This window comes from Staurois parvus, unplaced genomic scaffold (genome assembly GCF_062004578.1).
Source record: "Staurois parvus isolate SC_StPar_1 unplaced genomic scaffold, SC_StPar_1.0 ptg000025l, whole genome shotgun sequence".
Taxonomy (NCBI): Eukaryota; Metazoa; Chordata; class Amphibia; order Anura; family Ranidae; genus Staurois; species Staurois parvus.
In genome coordinates, this window is record NW_028317821.1 from 30,381,546 (window position 1) to 30,400,737 (window position 19,192).

The following is a 19,192-nucleotide window of genomic DNA, read 5'->3' on the forward strand; positions in this document are numbered from 1 at the left end:
TAAATGGACCTTGCCACCCTATTAAAGATATGCCTTAACAAAATATATCAATACTCCTCCTCGTTCTACTCCAACGTGTTATGGCCCTTGGGCCTTCGTGCATTTGTTTTCCTTCAGTCAAATATTCATGGAACTAAAAAAAGGGACCTTGCAAAACCAAGATCCCCACAAAAAAAAAAAAAAAATGAAAAACAAACATAAGGAGAGTAAAAAAAATAATTTGACTTTCTTGTAAATTCTATATCGGAGTACTGTACAGAACACAGACTTGATATTAGTAGATGCTGGTTAAAGGCTGGTAGCTTCAAGTGAATGGACATTGGCAAAGCTTTTGATTACATGCAATACAGAACACAGAGACAGAGGGGAAGGTGTTCTGTACTCCAAGATATGGAGTTTACAGGCAAGTAAAAATTCTTTTGATTCTAATTGTACAGTACAGGACATAGGCTTGAAATTTTTGGAAAAAAAATGGACAAGCCTGAAATCTGTCTCTTAGGGCCAAACCCTGATTTTATGAAGGCAAGGAACAAAATCCAATAGCAGTGGTAGAGGATCCTTGGTCCTGGCCACAGACAGGAGGTAATGTTAAATCTGGAGGCCAGGATATCCACATCAACAGTCACCCATTTCTGAAATATTAAGCTGAATAGGTTGGGGTGAAGGGTTCATTCCCCGTGATTAAGGTGGTGACAATTTAACCACTAGCCTACCGGGCACTTATACCCCCTTCCTTACCAGGCCAATTTTAGCTTTCAGTGCTGTCGCACTTTGAATGACAATTGCAGTGCCCTGATGATCGGTGCCGATCCCCGCTCTGACAACTGCCGGTTCTCGGCAGTACTTTCCCCACGTTCTGACAGCGTGAGGAAAGTGCAGCCGAGAACCGGCAATTGCATTTCCCTGTGATCAGCGTGTCATTGGACACGGTTGATCACATGGTAAAAGGCCGCTGTGGTCAGCTGTGTCTGTAGGACACAGTGATCACGGAGATCGCCGGGGGCACGCAGGAGAGCGCTTTCTGGGAGGACATCATATGATGCCCTCCCAAAACTGTCCGGCCGCAGTGTAGCCGTCATTCGGCTATCTGCGGTCGGCAACTAGTTAAGTAACCTGCCGTCGAATTGTCCTCTCTTGAGATGTGGACAGCAGAATTTGTTGGACAGTGGTTTTTCATCCATGTGATGATCAGGCTGATTTCCTTCAAGGCTGCATGACTTCTGGTGCTCCCTTAGTGAGTGATGTAGGCCACTGTCATGGCGTTGTCCTATTGCACCCCAATGGGTGTACCTGAAGGAGGAGAGTTCAGCCAGTTTGATTACTCTGAGCTCCAAGATGTTGAAGGGGAGTTTGGCTTCCTCTGGTAACCAGGTTCCCTGAACTGTGACAGATTGTTCCCCCTTATCCTGAGAGACTTGTATCTTTTTTTTTATCACTTTCCTATGGTATGGTAGAAGTGATTTCCACACTGCCAAGGCTGGGTTGTAAATCCACCAAGCTAGGGGGTTCCTAGCTTGGCTGGATAGCAGCACAGACAGGTCAAGAGAGGCAAGTAGATTTATTCCATGACATCAAGATGTTTTGTTGGAGAGGCCTTGAATTGAATTGGGCAAATGGAGCAGCCTCAAAAAGGAAGCCATCAGGAGGCCCAGAACTCTCAGAATGTCACACAGGGATGCTTCTCTCAAGGCCTGCGCATGGGATCTTAGAGAGACCAGTTTGTTTTCCAGATGAAAGACTTTTGTTTAGGCGGTGCCTAGAATGAGAACCAAGTACTCCAGGCAAAAAGAAGGGTGGAGAGTTGTTATCTGGAGGCTGATTACTCAACAGAAAGTCTGAGTATCTGAATACTCCTATGATCATTGATTTGCTTTAATCTGCATTTTAAAGGAATTGTAAAATACAGGTCAGCATAGTGTTGTAGAGTGAACAGGCAAAAAAAACCCAAAATGGTTTTTAGGTGTCTATGCACTGATCCGCATTTTACAAGTAAAAGGCAGATCAATGCACATAAAAAATGCACATAAAAAAACAGATGGAAATGTACATCCATTTCCCTGCATTTTACCACAAGTCAGCCTGAAACCAGCCTGAGAGAAGAAAGCAGCGAGGGAGAAGATTTTAGAACTTTATTTTGTACCCCTTTGAAACCACAGAGCACAAAAAGCACTTTGTGTGTTTTTCACCTAGCACATATAGGACAGCTCATTCATTTCAATGGGCTGCCTGTGGACAGCAAAGTAGCGCATGGAGAAGTTTGCACATTCAAGTTTGCATGTTTTTATTTTACTGTGTTTTTGCAGGATTTTAAAATGAAGGAACAGTGGTCTCCAAACTGCAGTCCAGGGGCCAGATGCGGCCCTTTGCTTGCCTATATCTGGCCAATGGACACCAACAATGGGGCACCATGCCTTCTGACACCAATGATGGGGCACTATTCCTTTCCCCTGATATCGATTGATGCTATTCCTCTACTACAAGGGGCTATTCCTCAGACTGACACCAACAATGGAGCACCATTCCGTTCACTGAAACCAGTGATAAGGAAATATTCCTTCCCCTGACACAAACAATTGGCACTACTCCTCCCACTAAAACCAATAATGAAGCATTGTATACTACCATTGACGCCAAAGCATTTTCTATTCACACTGGCCACATTCCAGCCCCCAAAGAGTCTGAAGTACAGTAAACTGGCCCTTTGTTTATAAACTTGAGACCCCTGATCTAAAAAGGTAAAGTAAGATGTTAAACCATTTCTAGAGAAGACGTATCAGGTTCCGACTCAGACTGTGGGGGTGGGGAAGGAGCTTGGCGCTTTTGAGTCCTGCACAGCGATGGCTGTATTACAACTGTTATTTGTCCAAGTATTTGTGACAATACTGAAGGAAAAAAAAAGTCTGCTTTAGGCCTCATGTACACTGCTGCTTCTAAACGAGAGTTTAGGAGCTTTTGGCGTTTTTTTGCCAAAGCCGGTGAACTCAAGTCAATAAAAGCCTGTGTGTCCATGTACACATAGGCTTTTACCAGAGTTTAGAAGCAGCAGAGTTTAGGGGCAGTTAAAACGGTCCTCTTCTGAACACAGAATTATCGCGTTCAGGAGAGGAACGTTTTGGACAAAAAAAAAAAAAAAAACAGTTTAGTGCTTGGGCGTTTATCCATGTCAATGGAAAATACTCTGGCCAATCAAATGAATAAACACCCAAGCGCTAAACGAGCATTTTTCTGCTGCCAGGAGAGTTTGGTGACTAGGTGAGTTCATGTGTACATGAAGCCTTATTCAGGTAGGCTTTGTGTATGCTGCATGCCTGGAACTAGAACTGGATGTAGGGACTGGTACTAAAATAGGGTCTGGCTCAAGAGTAAGGAAGCATCATCACTAATTGGCCTTAGTGTTTTGCAGGTCTTTTGCAAAGCAACTGCCTGCACTTTTGCCATGGTTCCCTTTGCATTTAGTTTCTGCCATTGCTATTAGTAAGAGTATTCCCCTGTGGAGTACTCAAGAGTACAGTGTGGAAATATGCATGTTCGAGATAAAGTACGCAACAGACCAGTGGTGACCATCCTGTAGTTAATGCGGGGTTCCACCCATTTGTCATGTTCCTTGCAACACAATGCTCACTCGCATAACAGTATGTAATGACAATTTTAATTTTTTCCCCCTAAATACCTTATTTTTCTATATGTGGTCTACACTTCCGGTACCAGCCACCTAGGGGATTTCGTCATTAGGCAATTCCCTAGGGCTCCTGGGATACCGCCGTCATCTATCTCAAGAACCTTCAGACCACACTTCCTTCCGGGTTCTGTGTTGATTGACAGGTTACCATAACAACGTTGCGGGAACCTCCGCCAATGCTATGGCAACCTGAACAACAGAGCACAGCGCTGTGTCCTTACTGCGCATGTGCAAAATCGGGAGGCGCATGCTGGGTAGCAAGCTGCACGGAATCCCAGAAGCAAGTAGGTGTGGGCTTCAGATGCCCACACTAGTAATGGTCAATGCCTGCTTGCTGGGATCCTGTGATGAATGTCATTTACAAGAAGAAATACACTTATAAAACAGTATCTTATGTATATTGTGCACCCAAAGAGAATCACAGTGGAGCCTTTTGGAGAAAACTGCCAAGGAGACCGGAGCTCTGCTTTAAGTGATTGAGGTAAAAGAGCAGGAGGAAGATCTGAGTACTTCAAAAGGGCTCTAGGAGGAAGTGGCTGTAAAGTTCAGGACCTGTGGTGTGATGCAGTACCTGGTCATCCACCTGAGACTAAGCTGTAAGAATTTTAGTGCAGAGTTTGACATTTTACACCACATAAGTGAATAAGTTCCCATCATGTTTTCTGATAGTTTTTCCATTAAATGCATACTATTATTATAATACAGTATTTATATAGAGCCAATAGTTCGCTCAGCGCTGTACATTACAATGGGAGACAATACATGAGAGAGTACAATACAATGCGATACACGAGGGGTTCGAGGGCCCTGCTCCTTGGAGCTTACAATCTAGGAGGGAGGGGATAGTGGTACGGGAGGAATAGCTGTGGGGGATGGAGTGGTAGGAAGAGTGGAGGAGAAGGCAATTAGCAGAGGGCAGGGTAGGCTTCCCTGAACAGGTGGGTTTTCAGGGTGCGCCTAAAAGGAGAGGAGAGTAGGTGATAGTCTGATGGATTGGGGTAGGGAGTTCCACAGGATGGGTGATGCCCTGGGGGTGGGCATGGGAGGATGAGACCAGGGAACTAGAGAGAAGGAGGTCTTGTGAGGAGCGGAGAGTGCGTTTTGGGTGGTATTTGGATATTAGGTCAGTGATGTAGATTGGGGCAGAGTTATGGACAGCTTTGTACGTCAGTGTTAGCATTTTGAATTTGATCCATTGGGTAATCGAAAGCCAGTGGAGGGATTGGCAGATGGGGGGGTGGCGGAGACGGAGCGGTTGGTAAGGTGGATGAGTCTGGCCGCCGTATTCAGGATCGACTGAAGCAGGGATAGCCTGTGATGAGGCAGGCCAGTGAGGAGGGAGTTGCAGTAATCGAGTCGTGATATGAGGGAGTGGATGAGTTGCTTAGTAGTTTCTGGGGTTAGGAATGGGCGTATTTTGGAGATGTTGCGGAGGTGGAGTCTGCATGAGTTTGTTAGTGATTGGACTTGGGGCTGGAAGGACAGATTGGAGTCTAGAATGACACCAAGTACTCTGGCTTGCGGGGTGGGACTGATACTATTGAGATCATATATAAAAAAAAAAAAAAGTGTAAAGCAAGCCATGAAGATAACCATTGTTACACTTACCAGTAACAGTATTTCTGAGACTCCTAAAGGACAGCTTTTTGAGAGGATTGGCTCCACCTTCAACAGGGAACTAGAGTCAAATTTTTTATTGTCTTTCCTAGGTAAAAAGCTACAATTTTAAACACAGTCACTTTAAACGAAAAACACCCGGTTGGGGATATAAACACTGTCCTGGAAGATGACCGTTACAAGTGTAACCATGGTTTTCCCAAAACATCTTACAGGACAGCTACTTGAGAGGATAAACAAGTAAACACACCTTGGGATGGGGACTAATGCCTGCAATACCTTACTTCCAAAAGGACAAGTAGTGGCTGGACAACATTTCCACAGGGCAGCGCTTGACAAAAGCATGGCTTGAGGACCATACAGCAGTCTGAGATTTCTTCCCACAAAGCACTTTCCCTCTCTGCGCCTGATGCGGCCATCAACCTTGAGCCTAGGCTTATAATGATGCAGTGCCAGCTGAATCCATTTTGCAGTGTGATTTCAGGAACAGCTCTAGTGCAAGTTATTTACTGGAATCTCCTACAGTCCATAGCAGTAGTTTCCATTCAAGTCTGTGGAGCTACAAATTGCACCACACTAAATTCGCACAGGACCCTTTTTCAAATCACATCAGATTCGCACTGCATATAGGTTATCAGCCTCCATAAAAACTCATGTTTCACTTGTCATGCGACTCGGAAACGCATCTGAAATCGCATTAGTATGAACCAGCGATGAAGAGTGAGCTCTGGTTCTAGCAGGTGGTAACTGACCAGAACTGATGTATGCTGAAATAATAGTCTCTCTAATCCATCAGGTCATGGTACAGGAGGCACACTGCCCTAGCAGCCACGTTCATAACATCATAATATCCTAGCACTGTTTAAGTGCTGTCTCCTGTAAGTGGCTTTTTTTAATCAACAGCATTAAACTTTTGAAAAATAAAGAGCATTATTGGCTGTTTTGGTCTTCCTTGACTGTCCCTACAAGCTCGAGTCATTGTACAGAGAAGATCAGCATACTATCTAGGAATTAACCTTTGAAAGGAAAAATGGCATTCGTCCTGTTAGTTAAGGGGTCATAGTCTGAAGGTGATCAACTTTTTAAGAAGTTTGATGGAGACCAAATAGCACAACGGCTGGTGGTCAAGAAGAGCATAATAGTATTGAGTGCACGTAGCGATTTGATGGTCCATAAAATCCATAATCCAATCTTTATTTGTGGACTATAATTTTTATTATTTGACAGGAATTTTTTTTCACAAGGGGCTGTGCTGCACTTTTTACGTCTGTATATTTGAGGATTAGGGTGTTGTGGAATGGCCTTGCAAGTGGCACAGCTGGCAACCTTACCTATTTTACACAGCTTTTGTTTGTTGTGCAATTTTGATATATTTGTTCTTTATAATTTTGACTGCCCTTTTTAAAAATGGAAGCCCTGTTAGTGTGCCACTGGAGGTATCCCTCAAAATCAGCTAGTACTGTATGTGGTGCATACTAGCACATTATGCCATTAACCTGCAGAACAAGGCTTTTTTTTTTTTAAAACTTCACTAGCGCTTTAAAAAGGCACTGAAAATTATAAATATAACTCAAGCAATTACTATGGTGAATACACGTCAATTAAAAAATAAGTATATAGGTATAATATAAAAGCTGTAGCCACTAGTACACACAACCCATGTCTCAGTAGGCTAACCAGTGAAATATTGTAAGTGAAAAAAAGTGCAACGCTACATATACAAAAAACGCACAATTCTTATAAAATAGAACTAAAAACCAAAAAACTCAGGACAGAGAACTCCAATCAATTAAGTGTTCTTCTGTGAACCCTGCTTGAGATAATGACCGTGAGCAACTGTCACAGGATTCCAGTCTATCCTCCACCATAAATCTGCTCACCTGCAGCAGTGTGACCTCACATTATACAATGTTTTGGTCTAACTGCAGCTTTGATCTCAAACGCATTGACTCTGAAGATCAACTTGTTGAATAATAACTCCAAGGATGCCCCCTCCAGATAACAGCCTAAGGGTCAGCCGTATTCTTCATAAACAAAAGCTCAACATAGTGCTTTATCCTTTAAAAACTTTTATTGTGCAATAAACCACATTCAGTGGGTGAATAACCGCACCAGGTATGATGAACATCCAGTAATGTACTTCTTTAGGCACAAGATGGTAGTATCAGTCCAGCAGTATAGACCAGTCCAGGCTCCAAAACGTCACCACACAGTGTATAGTGCAAGGCAAAGCACGGGCCCTGTGTGTAAATGCAATTGCCTTAAAATAATGACGATCCTGGAGCGGTGTGGATTACTATACGGCTGTTTTGATGAATGGTAACGCAGTGACGTCATCCACATGCTCTTACCTGATGCATGTCGTCACTGATCACGTGACTATCAAGGGGATCTGATTGGACCTACCGACATTCAGTTTATATAGAGGCCTATACTTAAATTGGACACCGCTAGGTTTATATACAAAAAAGCCCCTACTCGAAATGATAAATTAGTGAATAATGTGGTGGACCCCCCCATATTCATGTGGAACTACATTAAGGATCAGAAATACAGGATGACCCTATCTTACCTGCATGTCACTATGTGCCTATATAGGGTCCAGACTTCGCTCATCAAAGTGGGTATACCTGGGCCTTTGGGGTCTGCATCCTATAGGGATGGACCATGGTCCTGGACCTGTATATCACCCCGTAGCCAACTACATGCATTAGACCAAGTTCCAAGCTGAGCACTCATGCAGGATTCAGTGTCCAAAGCAAAATTACAGTCTGTCCACTAACAAAAAGGAGAAGGAGCCACAAAATGCGGAGGTGTTATAAGAGGGACACCAAGGGGACATATCCTCAAAAGCTTTGCTAGTGTCCAGTCATTTGAAGGTACCAGCCTATGACAAAAGTCTATGAATAGCAAGCTCATGTACTGTACAATTAAAATATAATACTGACCTTGGACCCTAACTTCCAACGTGCTTGTAGGGCCACGGTGACCATACTTATACTTTTTGTGAGATCGTTTGAAAGCTAAGGATCCTAAATCGTGCGAGAAGATGCTCTAGCACTGTGCATTCTTACAAGATCTGGGATCTTTAGCTTTCAGAGGATCTCACAAAAAAAAAAAAAAAACCACAGTCTGAATATTTTTTTCCGTGGTTTCATTTTTTTAGGTTTTAATTTGCATTTTTGTTGGGGAGATCTGAGCGGATATTAAAAAAAGGACGTTCCATTTTTATGCATGGTCTTTAATCTATTTGTTCCAAAACCTGACAGATGATGATTTTACAATGAAATTCTCTGGTATCAAAAGTTCTAACTTTTGCTTACTGATCAACTGTACTAGCCAATCTAGATAAGGCAGATTACTGTTGGCCCGCTGCTCTAAGCTCTTGGGTCTATTCTTTTGAGCCAATACTGTCTGCCTAATTTACTTGTACAAGCCGATTAGGCTGACAGTCACCTATTCACTTATATTATTTTGCTGTTTATATCAGGGAACAGAAGTGGTGTGGGCAGCAGTATCAACACTAGTTACACAATTATACCCTAAGATTTGGGACAGTTTTTTTTTTTTTAGGATACATGATTTAATTCAAGTTTTAATTTTTTTTCCAGTTCTTTTACAATAAGAAATTTTGCTGAATTCTCTCTTACCACATTTCTCTGTTATCTTAAGTGATTGCACTGAGGTTTTTCTTATCCTATTCAAAAATTATATACCTGCACTTTTTAACCCAATGTTACTGAAAGCTCTGTGGTAGAATGCGAATATAGGACATGCTCCGAACGCACAAAATTATGGCAATGTATTGGCATGCTATTTTTTTTAAAAATAACAAACAGCCAGCAGAGCTACATCATCACAGATTTGATAAGCACATATGTGCAAACCCTTTAAAATTTAAAAAACAATTGCCTCCACTTATATTTTTTCATGATGTTCACAACACTTGTTATTGCAGAGATAAATGCAGAGATAGGTAAATTTGAATGCCCTGTTCACATCTGGCGATTTGGGATCGCGGGCAGATCCACAATTCTGCTTCCAATTCTAAATCGATCTGCATTCATGGCAAATATGGCAAGTGTGTGTACCATTCATTTTCATTGCTCCTCAAACATGGTTCAGTGTCGGCATGATTGTCGCACGACAGAATCACGTGGCAAACCTCACTGAGTGAGTCTTATTGCCCAAAAAGGAGAAGGAGCTTCTTTTGGGCAACAAGCTTCGAGGATGCAGTTTGCTGGCAACAATCGAGGTGAAACCACACTGCGTTTGAGGAGCCATTAAAAATGAATGGCACACAAACACCCGATTCCACCGCAATCCCAAATTGCCAGATGTGACCGGGGCTTTATTGGTGTCTATATGCCTATGTAAGCCATTTAAGTAACCACACTGCATTGCGGTTTCCTACGCGATTTTCTACAATAGAGCAAGTTAATGGGAGCACAAAGAACGGATGGTAGAACATAACAGTGTAGATAGACTACTTCTCTACCTTTAATACAGCCTCACACATGGTGGAATAACACATCGAAAGCGCACATAACATGTTAAAAGCAGTTATAAGACTGCATACTCATGTTATAAATGAGCAGTATTACTTCCACATACTTCTGAAGTAGCACCAAGATATACAGTGAAGGAAATAAGTATTTGATCCCCTGCTGATTTTGAATGTTTGCCCACTCACAAAAAAATGATCATTCAAAAAAAAAAAAAAAAAATTTGAATGGTAGGTGTATTGTAACACTGAGAGAAAAGCAACAAAAAACATTCAAAAGAAATGCATGTCTAACAAATTATGCACCGATTTCCATGTTCATGAGGGAAAGGAGTATTTGATCCCCTTCACAAAACATGACTTCGTACTTGGTGGCAAATCCCTTGTTGGCCATCACAGAGGTCAGATGTTTCCCGTAGTTGGCCATCAGGTTTGTACACATCTCAGGAGGGATTTTGGCCTAAGCCTCTTGGCAGATCCTCTCCAAGTCATTAAGGTTTGGTGGCTGACATTTGGCAACTTTCAGCTCCCTCTACAGATTTTCAATCGGATTAAGGTCTGGAGACTGGCTAGGCCACTCCAGGACCTTAATGAGCTTCTTCTTCAGCCACTCCTTTGTTGCCTTGGCCGTGTGTTTTCGGTAATTGTCATGCTGGAACACCCATCCACGACCCATTTTCAATGCCCTGGCTGAGGGAAGAAGGTTCTCACCCAAGATTTGACGATACATTGCCCCGTTCATCGTCCCTTTGATGTGGTGCAGTTGTCCTGTCCTCTTAGCAGAAAAACACCCCCAAAGCAGAATGTTTCCACCACGTTTGACAGTTGGGATGTGTTTTAGGGGTCATAGGCAGCATTCCTCCTCCAAACATGGCCAGCCAAGTTGATGCCAAAGAACTTGATTTTGGTCTCATCTGACCACAACACTTTCAACCAGTCCTTCTCTGCATCATTCAGATGTTCAGTGGCAAACTTCAGACGGGCCTGGACATGTGCTTTCTTGAGCAGAGGGACCTTGTGGGCACTGCTGGATGTCAATCCTTGTCGGCGTAGTATATTACCAATTGTTGGTGACTGTGGTCCCAGCTGCCTGGAGATCATTGACAAGATCTTCACGTGTAGTTCTGGGATGATTCCTCACTGTTCTCATGATCATTGACACTCCACGAGGTGAGATCTTGCATGGTGCACCAGACCTAGGGAGACTGACAGTTGTTTTGTGTTTCTTCCATTTGCGAATAATTGCACCAGCTGCTGTCACCTTCTCACCAAGCTGCTTGGTGAAAGTTAGGTAGCCCTGTCCAGCCTTGTGTAGGTCTACAATCTTGTCCCTGACATCCTTGGATGGCTCTTTGGTCTTTGCCATGGTGGAGAGTTTGGAATCTGATTGTTTGATTGCTCCTGTGGACAGGTGTCTTTTATACAGGGAACAAAATGAGATTAGCAACACTCCCTTTAAGAGACTGCTTCTAATCTCAGCTTGTTACCTGTATGAAAGACACCTGGTAGCCAGAAATCCTGCTGACTGATAGGGGATCAAATACTTATTTCCCTCATGAACATGCAAACCAGTGCATAATTTGTTAGACATGCATTTCTTTTGAATTTTTTGTTGCTATTCTCTCAGTGTTACAATACACCTACCATTCGTTTTTTAGACTGATCATTTCTTTGTGAGTGGGCAAACATTCAAAATCAGCAGGGGATCAAATACTTATTTCCTTCACTGTACCATATGATTAAAGGACAAATTTCTGAAAATCTGTATTACAACTTTTCCACAGGGAAAAAAAAAAACAATACAAAAAAAAAAAAAAAACATACCGCTTCATACATTTAAACCTGGGATCCTTAAATTCAAGGAAACAAAATCACGGCTTACCAAGCTTGCTTTTGGTCTCAAGCACACAGGCAGTTTGACCCATAAAGCATAATATCTAGGCACTTGGGGGCAAAGGTATAGCGTACAACCCGCTGCCAGTGGCCTGTAAAAATCTATTACCTGCTGAAATATGCTGCATCTGTACGGTGTCTCAAGCAGTACTTGTGTATAGAGACAAATACCCCAAACACAGAAAGTTCATGTTCAGGGCCATACGTCCCTGCAAACAAATAGAAATGCATGATGTAAAAGATGCCTGTACTAAGATCTGCCTCATTCACCAGCCTGAGTTCATATGTAACTGGTTATGCAGGAAGCATAAAGAAAATTATAGAGCACAGACTTCAGTAGAACGGAAGGTGTGTGTTTTCTGAAGTTGGAAATGGTTTGTGTGCTGTAGACGCAATGAATTTTTGAGACCTCAATATATAGTAAACCTGTACTTTTCCCCTGGAAAGCAAAGTAACAGGTTCCTTTAATACACCCCTCTACTGCTGCACACACACACAGAGCACTATTAGGGAAGATTGGTGTGTTTAGAATTGCAATGGTGTGCACAAAATGCACAATACACATTTTTATGGGAGGCTTTAAGCAGATATGTCCACGCAGCATCAAGTGATGTCACATATATTATGGTTTTCTATAAGCGAATACAAAAGAGCCTGAAGGTCAAATGCTGACAACATGCATGACAAAATGACCACAAAACATGCAAACACAACGTTTAATGTGAATAAAACCTTATTCTGCTATCGTGACGAGAAAAGGATGCCCTGTTTGACTATGCAAGCGCAAGTTTCTCTGTCACATGGGAGGAAAATGGACAAGCTACATGCTTCTACACATCTAAAATAGAGTGGCGGAAAACATTATTTGATGCCCTGCAGATTTTGCCCACTTACAAAACGAAGGGTCTATAATTTTTATCATAGGTGTATTTTAAATGATAGAGACAGAATATCAACCAAAAATCCAGAAAAGAAACAAAAAACACATGATGCAAAGGTAATAAACTGAGTTACAGTTCAGTGAGTAAAATAAGTATTTGATCCCCCACCAACCAACAATAATTCTGGCTCCCACAGACTGGCTATGTGCTCATGTGGTACACAGATTAGTCCTGTCAAAATAGGAAGGTGCTCCATCGACAACTCTTTGTGAATAAAAAAGACACCTGTCCAACAAATCTTTTTCTTCCATTCAAACCTCACCACCATGGACAAGACTAAAGAGCTGTCAAAGGACGTCAGGGACAAGATTGTAGACCTGTACAAGGCTGGAATGGGCTACAAGACCATCAGCAAGAAGCTTGGTGAGAAGAAGACAACTGTTGGAATGATAATTCGCAAACAGAAGAAATACAAAATAGCCATCAATTGCCCTCAGTCTGAAGCTCTATACAAGATTTTGCCTCATGGAGTAAGAACGATCATGAGTAAAGTGAGGGATCAGCACAGAACTACACAGGAGGAGCTTGCTTCTGAATGACCTCAAAGTAGTTGGGACCACAGTCAAACTATTGATAACACAATGTGTTGCCATGGATTGAAATCCTGCACTGCCTGCAAGGTCCCCCTCCTCAAGAAGGCACATGTATAGGTCCTTCTGAAGTTTGCCAACGAACATCTAAATGATTCAGAGAAGGACTGGGAGAAAGTGTGGTGGTCAGAGGAGACCAAAATTGAGCTATTTGGCATTAAATGGACTTGCTGTGTTTGGAGGAATAAAAAAGCTGACCATGACCCTAAGAACACCATCCCTAAAGTCAAGCACGGAGGTGGAAATATTATGCTTTTGGGAGGGTTTCTCTGCTAGAGGTACAGGCTGACTTTAGTGCATTGAGGGGCCAATGGATGGAGCCATGTATTGTAAAATCTAGGATGAGAACCATCTTCCCTTAGCCAGAACACTGAAGATGGGTCATGGATGGGTCTTCAGCATGACAATGACCCAAAACATACCATCAAGGCAACAAAGGAGTAGGAGTAGATCAAGAAGAAGCACTTTAGGTCATTGAGTGGCCTAGCCAGTCTCCATATCTTTTCTATAAGATTAAGGTCTGGAGTGAGCTGAAACTTCAAGTTGCCAAGTGACATCCAAGAAACCTTAAGGATTTAGAGAAGATCTGTAAAGAGTGGACCAAAATCCCACCTGAGATGTGTGCAAACCTGGTAAGAAACTACAAGAAATGTTTTACCAAGGGTTTCTCCACCAAGTACCAAATCATGTTTTGCTTGGGGATCAAAAATTTATTTTACTCACTGAACTGCAACTCAATGTATAACATTTGTATCATGTGTTTTTCTGGATTTTTGGTTGATATTCTGTCTCTTAAAAATACAACTATAATAAAAATCATGGACTCTTCATTTCTTTAAGTGGACAAACTTATAAAATCTGCAGGGGATTGAATAATTTTCCCCATCGCAGGAGATTTTTTTTTCCTCAGTAGAAACTGCTTCTCCAAGCAGAGCTTGTAATTGCAAGAATTCTGACTGTATAGTTCTGGCCTTTACAAATTAAAAGTGAGCTGCTGTACAGAAACGCAAACCTGTCTGTTTAAAACAAAAAACTTGAAAAAAAAAGAAAAACAAAAAAAAGGAAGCAATGGTCTGGATCTCAAGAGTTGTTTACAATTACTGGGCCAGTTGTGATGTGCAAGAGAGCACATATGTACACCTGTGGGAGTCAGATAAGCTTGCCATCACAGAAGATTTTCCAACAGTCCAAATCTCCCATCTGAAAAGTGTTAGCTTTGCAAATAAAGCCCTATAGTCACGTGACAAGCAGGCTCCTCTTCAAGCAGTATTAAAACCAAAAGCAAACATTATATTGCAGCTTACAAATTCTAAATGTGATGGCTGCATTAGTTTTCTTTTTAGGCTCTTTCTTCTATTTTCATCTGGAAGTTCAGCCAGCAGGTTTGTTGTTTTTCACAGCACAAACTTTCCAGCAGAAAGTGTTAGTTTGCATGGATGAGACAAACCATTTAACACTGGCAGGAGTGCTTTCAATGATCAGCTTTTATTTGTGTTAAAACTTTTATCCCAAAAGGAAAAAACTGATCAGAATATGCTAGCCAGAGTTTGGATTACATTTGTTAGTTTATCTAAGTCTGCTAATACAATTAACACACCCCCTCCAGATGGACAATGCTGCTATCTGCTGTGCATCCTGTGTTCATTCCTTCAGAGTTGTGTCTCACTAATACCAGTGGTGTGTTACTGGCCAGATGCCCAGGTGAAAACAGAGGGAAAAAAAAGCCAAAGAAAAGAAACCATATGCAGACAGTACATCTACATAATTAGTAAGCTGCAATATAATACATTTTTATTGTATTTAAAGAGTAACTCCACTGTTGAGAAAGTAAAAAACATTCCCCTCTGGGTGATCGATGTACATTGCAAGAATTTTAACAAACTGTTGCAGATTCCATCATTTTGTTATTCTGAAGAAAGTTTGTGTCTTTGTACAAAGTGAATCTGTATGGGAGTGGTTTTATAATTGTCAGATTCTGCACCTGCAGGGCCCGAATGAGAAAATTGGCAAGGTCCGCATTCCTTTAATTTCCCTTTGGGAGTATGTCATCAAAAATGAAATTTTTGCTGCAGTGGATGCCAAAAAGCTGACTTGTATCTTAGCAACGACTTTTGAGAAAATCAGTAAGCACTCACACAAGCAAAAAAATTAAAATTTTCAGGGGCTATTCTGTACACCACCTGTGTACAGAACACCTCCAAATAGCCATATTGCATTTTACAGAATCAGCTGTGCAAATTGAAAAGGAAAGGTCACTTTTAATAACATCCAATTACAATATTACTTTAGTCGCAATTGTAAATGCTATATATTTATTTGCCAATATTTTTTCCCATGAAAGTGGAGTTACCGTTTAATACCGCTTTCATCTCCTCTTCACCATTGGGAGGACCTCACTGATGTGAACCCATCAGGGCTGCTGTCTGCTTTATTGCACTGCAGTGATGCCACGCTAGGGGCCTGGCCTTTGAAGCCATGTTCTCAGAGAAGTGAGTGGAACTTTAGGCAAGCAGAATTAACCACAATCAGATGTATGGCATATGGAGATCGGCCAGTCAATAAAGTGAAAGAACTACCAACTAGGCAGAAGAGTAACGATTTATACCTACATTTCTAAAGCATTGATTAGCAATTACATAGCTCTATAGTGAAAATTATTGTGCACCAATATTGCAAACCTTTGCTAATATAAACTAAGCACATTGGAAAGAATAATTCATATGAAGAGGCAACCTGTACTGAAATCCACATCGAAAATACTAGATCAAAGATACAGGTAGCTAACTTGTATGCAAATCTTGATTTATTTTTTTCCAGTCATCCAGAGAAAGGCAACACACAGGCAATATTTAGGCAATTTACAAAGGATTCAATGGACCTACCAGCATGTCTTTGGAGTGCACATGCTCAGTTTGGTGTGTATTGCTGGAGAGTTAAGTTTTTTTTCTCTGGAGAGGGTACATTATTATTATTATACAGTATTTATAAAGCACCAATGGTTCGCTCAGCGCTGTACATTACAAAGGGGGACAGAACATGTGACAGAACAATACCAATATAATGCAAAACATGAGGGGATCGAGGGCCCTGCTCTTTCGAGCTTACAATCTAGGAGGGAGGGGGTGGCGGCACAGGAGGAGATAGCTGTGGGGGATGGAGTGGTAGGAAGAGTGGAAAAGGTCAGCAGGTTAGCAGGGGGTGGGGTAGGGTTCCCTGAAGAGGTGGGTTTTCAGTGTGCGCCTAAAGGAGAGGAGTGTGTGATCAGCATAGGGCCCATCAGCACTGTCCAGACAGAGGTCAGGGGTTCTGCATCCTCCTAGAGAAAATGAAAACTCCTCCTACAAGCTTTAACCAGCGCTCTGCTGGACATTGATAGAAGTCACAAAACTGTTTTAACTGCTGATGAGAAAAGGTATTTAGCAGTTTATATTTCCTAAAATAATTGCACTTCCATGTTCTGTGTACTGTGGGAGACCAGATATAGTGAATGCAGGGTCCTGGGTTTAGTAACACTTTAAAGCAAATAGGAGGAATTGGGGGAAAATCTGCTATATTCTACCATAGAGCAAAGGAGAAGAATGTTTATGCAGCGAGGGGTTAATAGTGACCCTGGTGCTGAGCTGCATCTCCTCACCGTATGGCCAACAAGGAATGATTGCAGTGTGGTGTACAGAGGGGGGTGAGGGGTGTCATTGATACCCTGGGAGAGGCCGGTGTCCTGACACCCAGTGACAGAGGAGGGAGATGCGGCAGTGGCCGGGCTCCGGGGTGATGTGTGGAGGGCGGGATGTCTGTGGCGGGGGTGGGTGTGGCCCTATACACATTCAATGACTAGGCCTGGTCATGGCGCTGCTCCGTCCGGCCTCGTGGTCACCACAGTGCGGGGGGCGCCCATTGTACCCTTATTGCGGCCCGAACTTCCTCCACACAGCCCAGTCAAAGCAGAGGAGAGCAGGCCTCGCCATCACCCGGCGGCTGCCATATTGGAGAGAAGCGGAGAACAGACCAGTCCCACCATGGCGTCTGGGACACGCAGGACGGGGAGCCCATTGCTCAGCCCATTGCTCCCCATTCACATGTTTACCTTGACGATCCTGCGGGGAAGCCCGGCCATCTTATCTTATAGCGAATGCAGCCTCAACTCTCTCTGCGTGCCGCCGGATCCTCCTGTCACGCACAAGTGAGAGCCCGACGTTCGCTTCCGAAGACGTCATGACGGCGGCGTGGGGGGGTTGCCGGGAAAAGTAGTTTTGCCCATCAGCTGCTGCAATGCATGCTGATAATGTAACCAGGCCTGGAAAGCGCAGGCTCATTCCTAGCATACGAAACTTGAGGGGAGGGAGCCTTTCTCCTTCACCTCTATAACTGCTTGAAAACCAGGCCAATTCTGGCTCTGAACTCAGACATGGAAAATACCCAACCTTTGGTAAAGCAGAGCTCCACCCAAAAGGGGAAGTTCCACTTCAACCTCTTCACGCCGGCCGCACGCAAATGTGCGGCCTCACGGCATCTAGGCCGGGGCACGCAAATGTGCGGCCTCCCGGCGTCTGGGCCTGGGCACGCAAATGTGCGGCCTCCCGGCGTCTGGGCACGCAAATGTACGGCGTCTGAGCACGCAAATGTGCGGCCGCCCGGCGTCTGGGCACGCAAATGTGCGACCCCACGGCGTCTGGGCCGGGGCACGCAAATGTGCGGCCTCTTGGCGCCTGGGCACGCAAATGTGCGGCCTCCCGGCGTCTGGGCCTGGGCACGCAAATGTGCACCCTCACGGCGCCTGGGCACGCAAATGTGCAGCCTCCCGGCGTCTGGGCCGGGGCACGCAAATGTGCAGCCTACTGGCGTCTGGGCCGGGGCACGCAAATGTGCAGCCTCCCGGCGTCTGGGCCTGGGCATGCAAATGTGCAGCCTTCCGGCGCCTGGGCACACAAATGTGCAGCCTCCCGGTGTCTGGGCCTGGGCACGCAAATGTGCAGCCTCCCGGCGTCTGCACATTTGCGTGCCCAGGCCCAGACGCCAAGAGGCCGCACATTTGCGTGCCTCGGCCCAGACGCCATGAGGCCGCACATTTGCGTGCCCAGGCCCAGACGCCGGGCGGCTGCACATCTGCGTGCCCAGGCCGGGAGGCCGCACATTTGCGTACCCCGGCCCAGACGCAGGGAGGCCGCACATTTGCATGCCCAGGCCCAGACGCCGTGAGGCCACACATTTGCGTGCCCAGGCCCAGACGCCGGGAGGCCGCACATTTGCGTGCCCAGACGCCGGGAGGCCGCACATTTGCGTGCCCAGACGCCGTGAGGCCGCACATTTGCGTGCGGCCGGCGTGAAGAGGTTAAAGTGGAACTTCCCTTTTGGGTGGAGCTCTGCTTTACCAAAGATTGGGTATTTTCCATGTCTTAGTTTAGAGCCAGAACTGGCCTGTTTTTCAAGCAGTTAAGAGGCGTCTGGGCCGGGGCACGCAAATGTGCATCCTCCCGGCGCCTGGGCACGCAAATGTGCAGCCTCCCGGCGTCTGGGCCGGGGCACGCAAATGTGCAGCCTCCCGGCGTCTGGGCCAGGGAACGCAAATGTGCATCCTCCCGGCGTCTGGGCCCGGGGCACGCAAATGTGCAGCCTCCCGGCGTCTGGGCCCGGGGCACGCAAATGTGCAGCCTCCCGGCGTCTGGGCCTGGGCACGCAAATGTGCAGCCTCCCAGTGTCTGGGCCTGGGCACGCAAATGTGCAGCCTCCCGGCGCCTGGGCACGCAAATGTGCACCCTCACGGCATCTGGGCCGGGGCACGCAAATGTGCAGCCTCCTGGCGTCTGGGCCGCGGCACGCAAATGTGCACCCTCCCGGCGTCTGGGTCGGGGCACGCAAATGTGCAGCCTCCCGGCGTCTGGGCCGGGGCACGCAAATGTGCATCCTCCCGGCGTCTGGGCCTGGGCACGCAAATGTGCAGCCTCCCGGCGTCTGGGCCGGGGCACGCAAA

The 19,192-nt window shown here is 44.6% G+C and overlaps 1 protein-coding gene across 1 annotated transcript in view; it reads right to left on the reverse strand.

Moving 5' to 3' along the window:
* UBE2N (ubiquitin conjugating enzyme E2 N) overlaps positions 1-17,446 on the reverse strand; it is a 40,783-nt gene extending 23,337 nt beyond the window's left edge. The window contains exon 1 of the mRNA XM_089652669.1: positions 17,309-17,446. Within this exon, the coding sequence (XP_089508795.1) occupies positions 17,309-17,338 (30 nt within the window). The 5' untranslated portion in view covers positions 17,339-17,446. The remainder of the gene's footprint in view (positions 1-17,308) is intronic.
* Between the last annotated feature and the right edge of the window lie 1,746 nt (positions 17,447-19,192).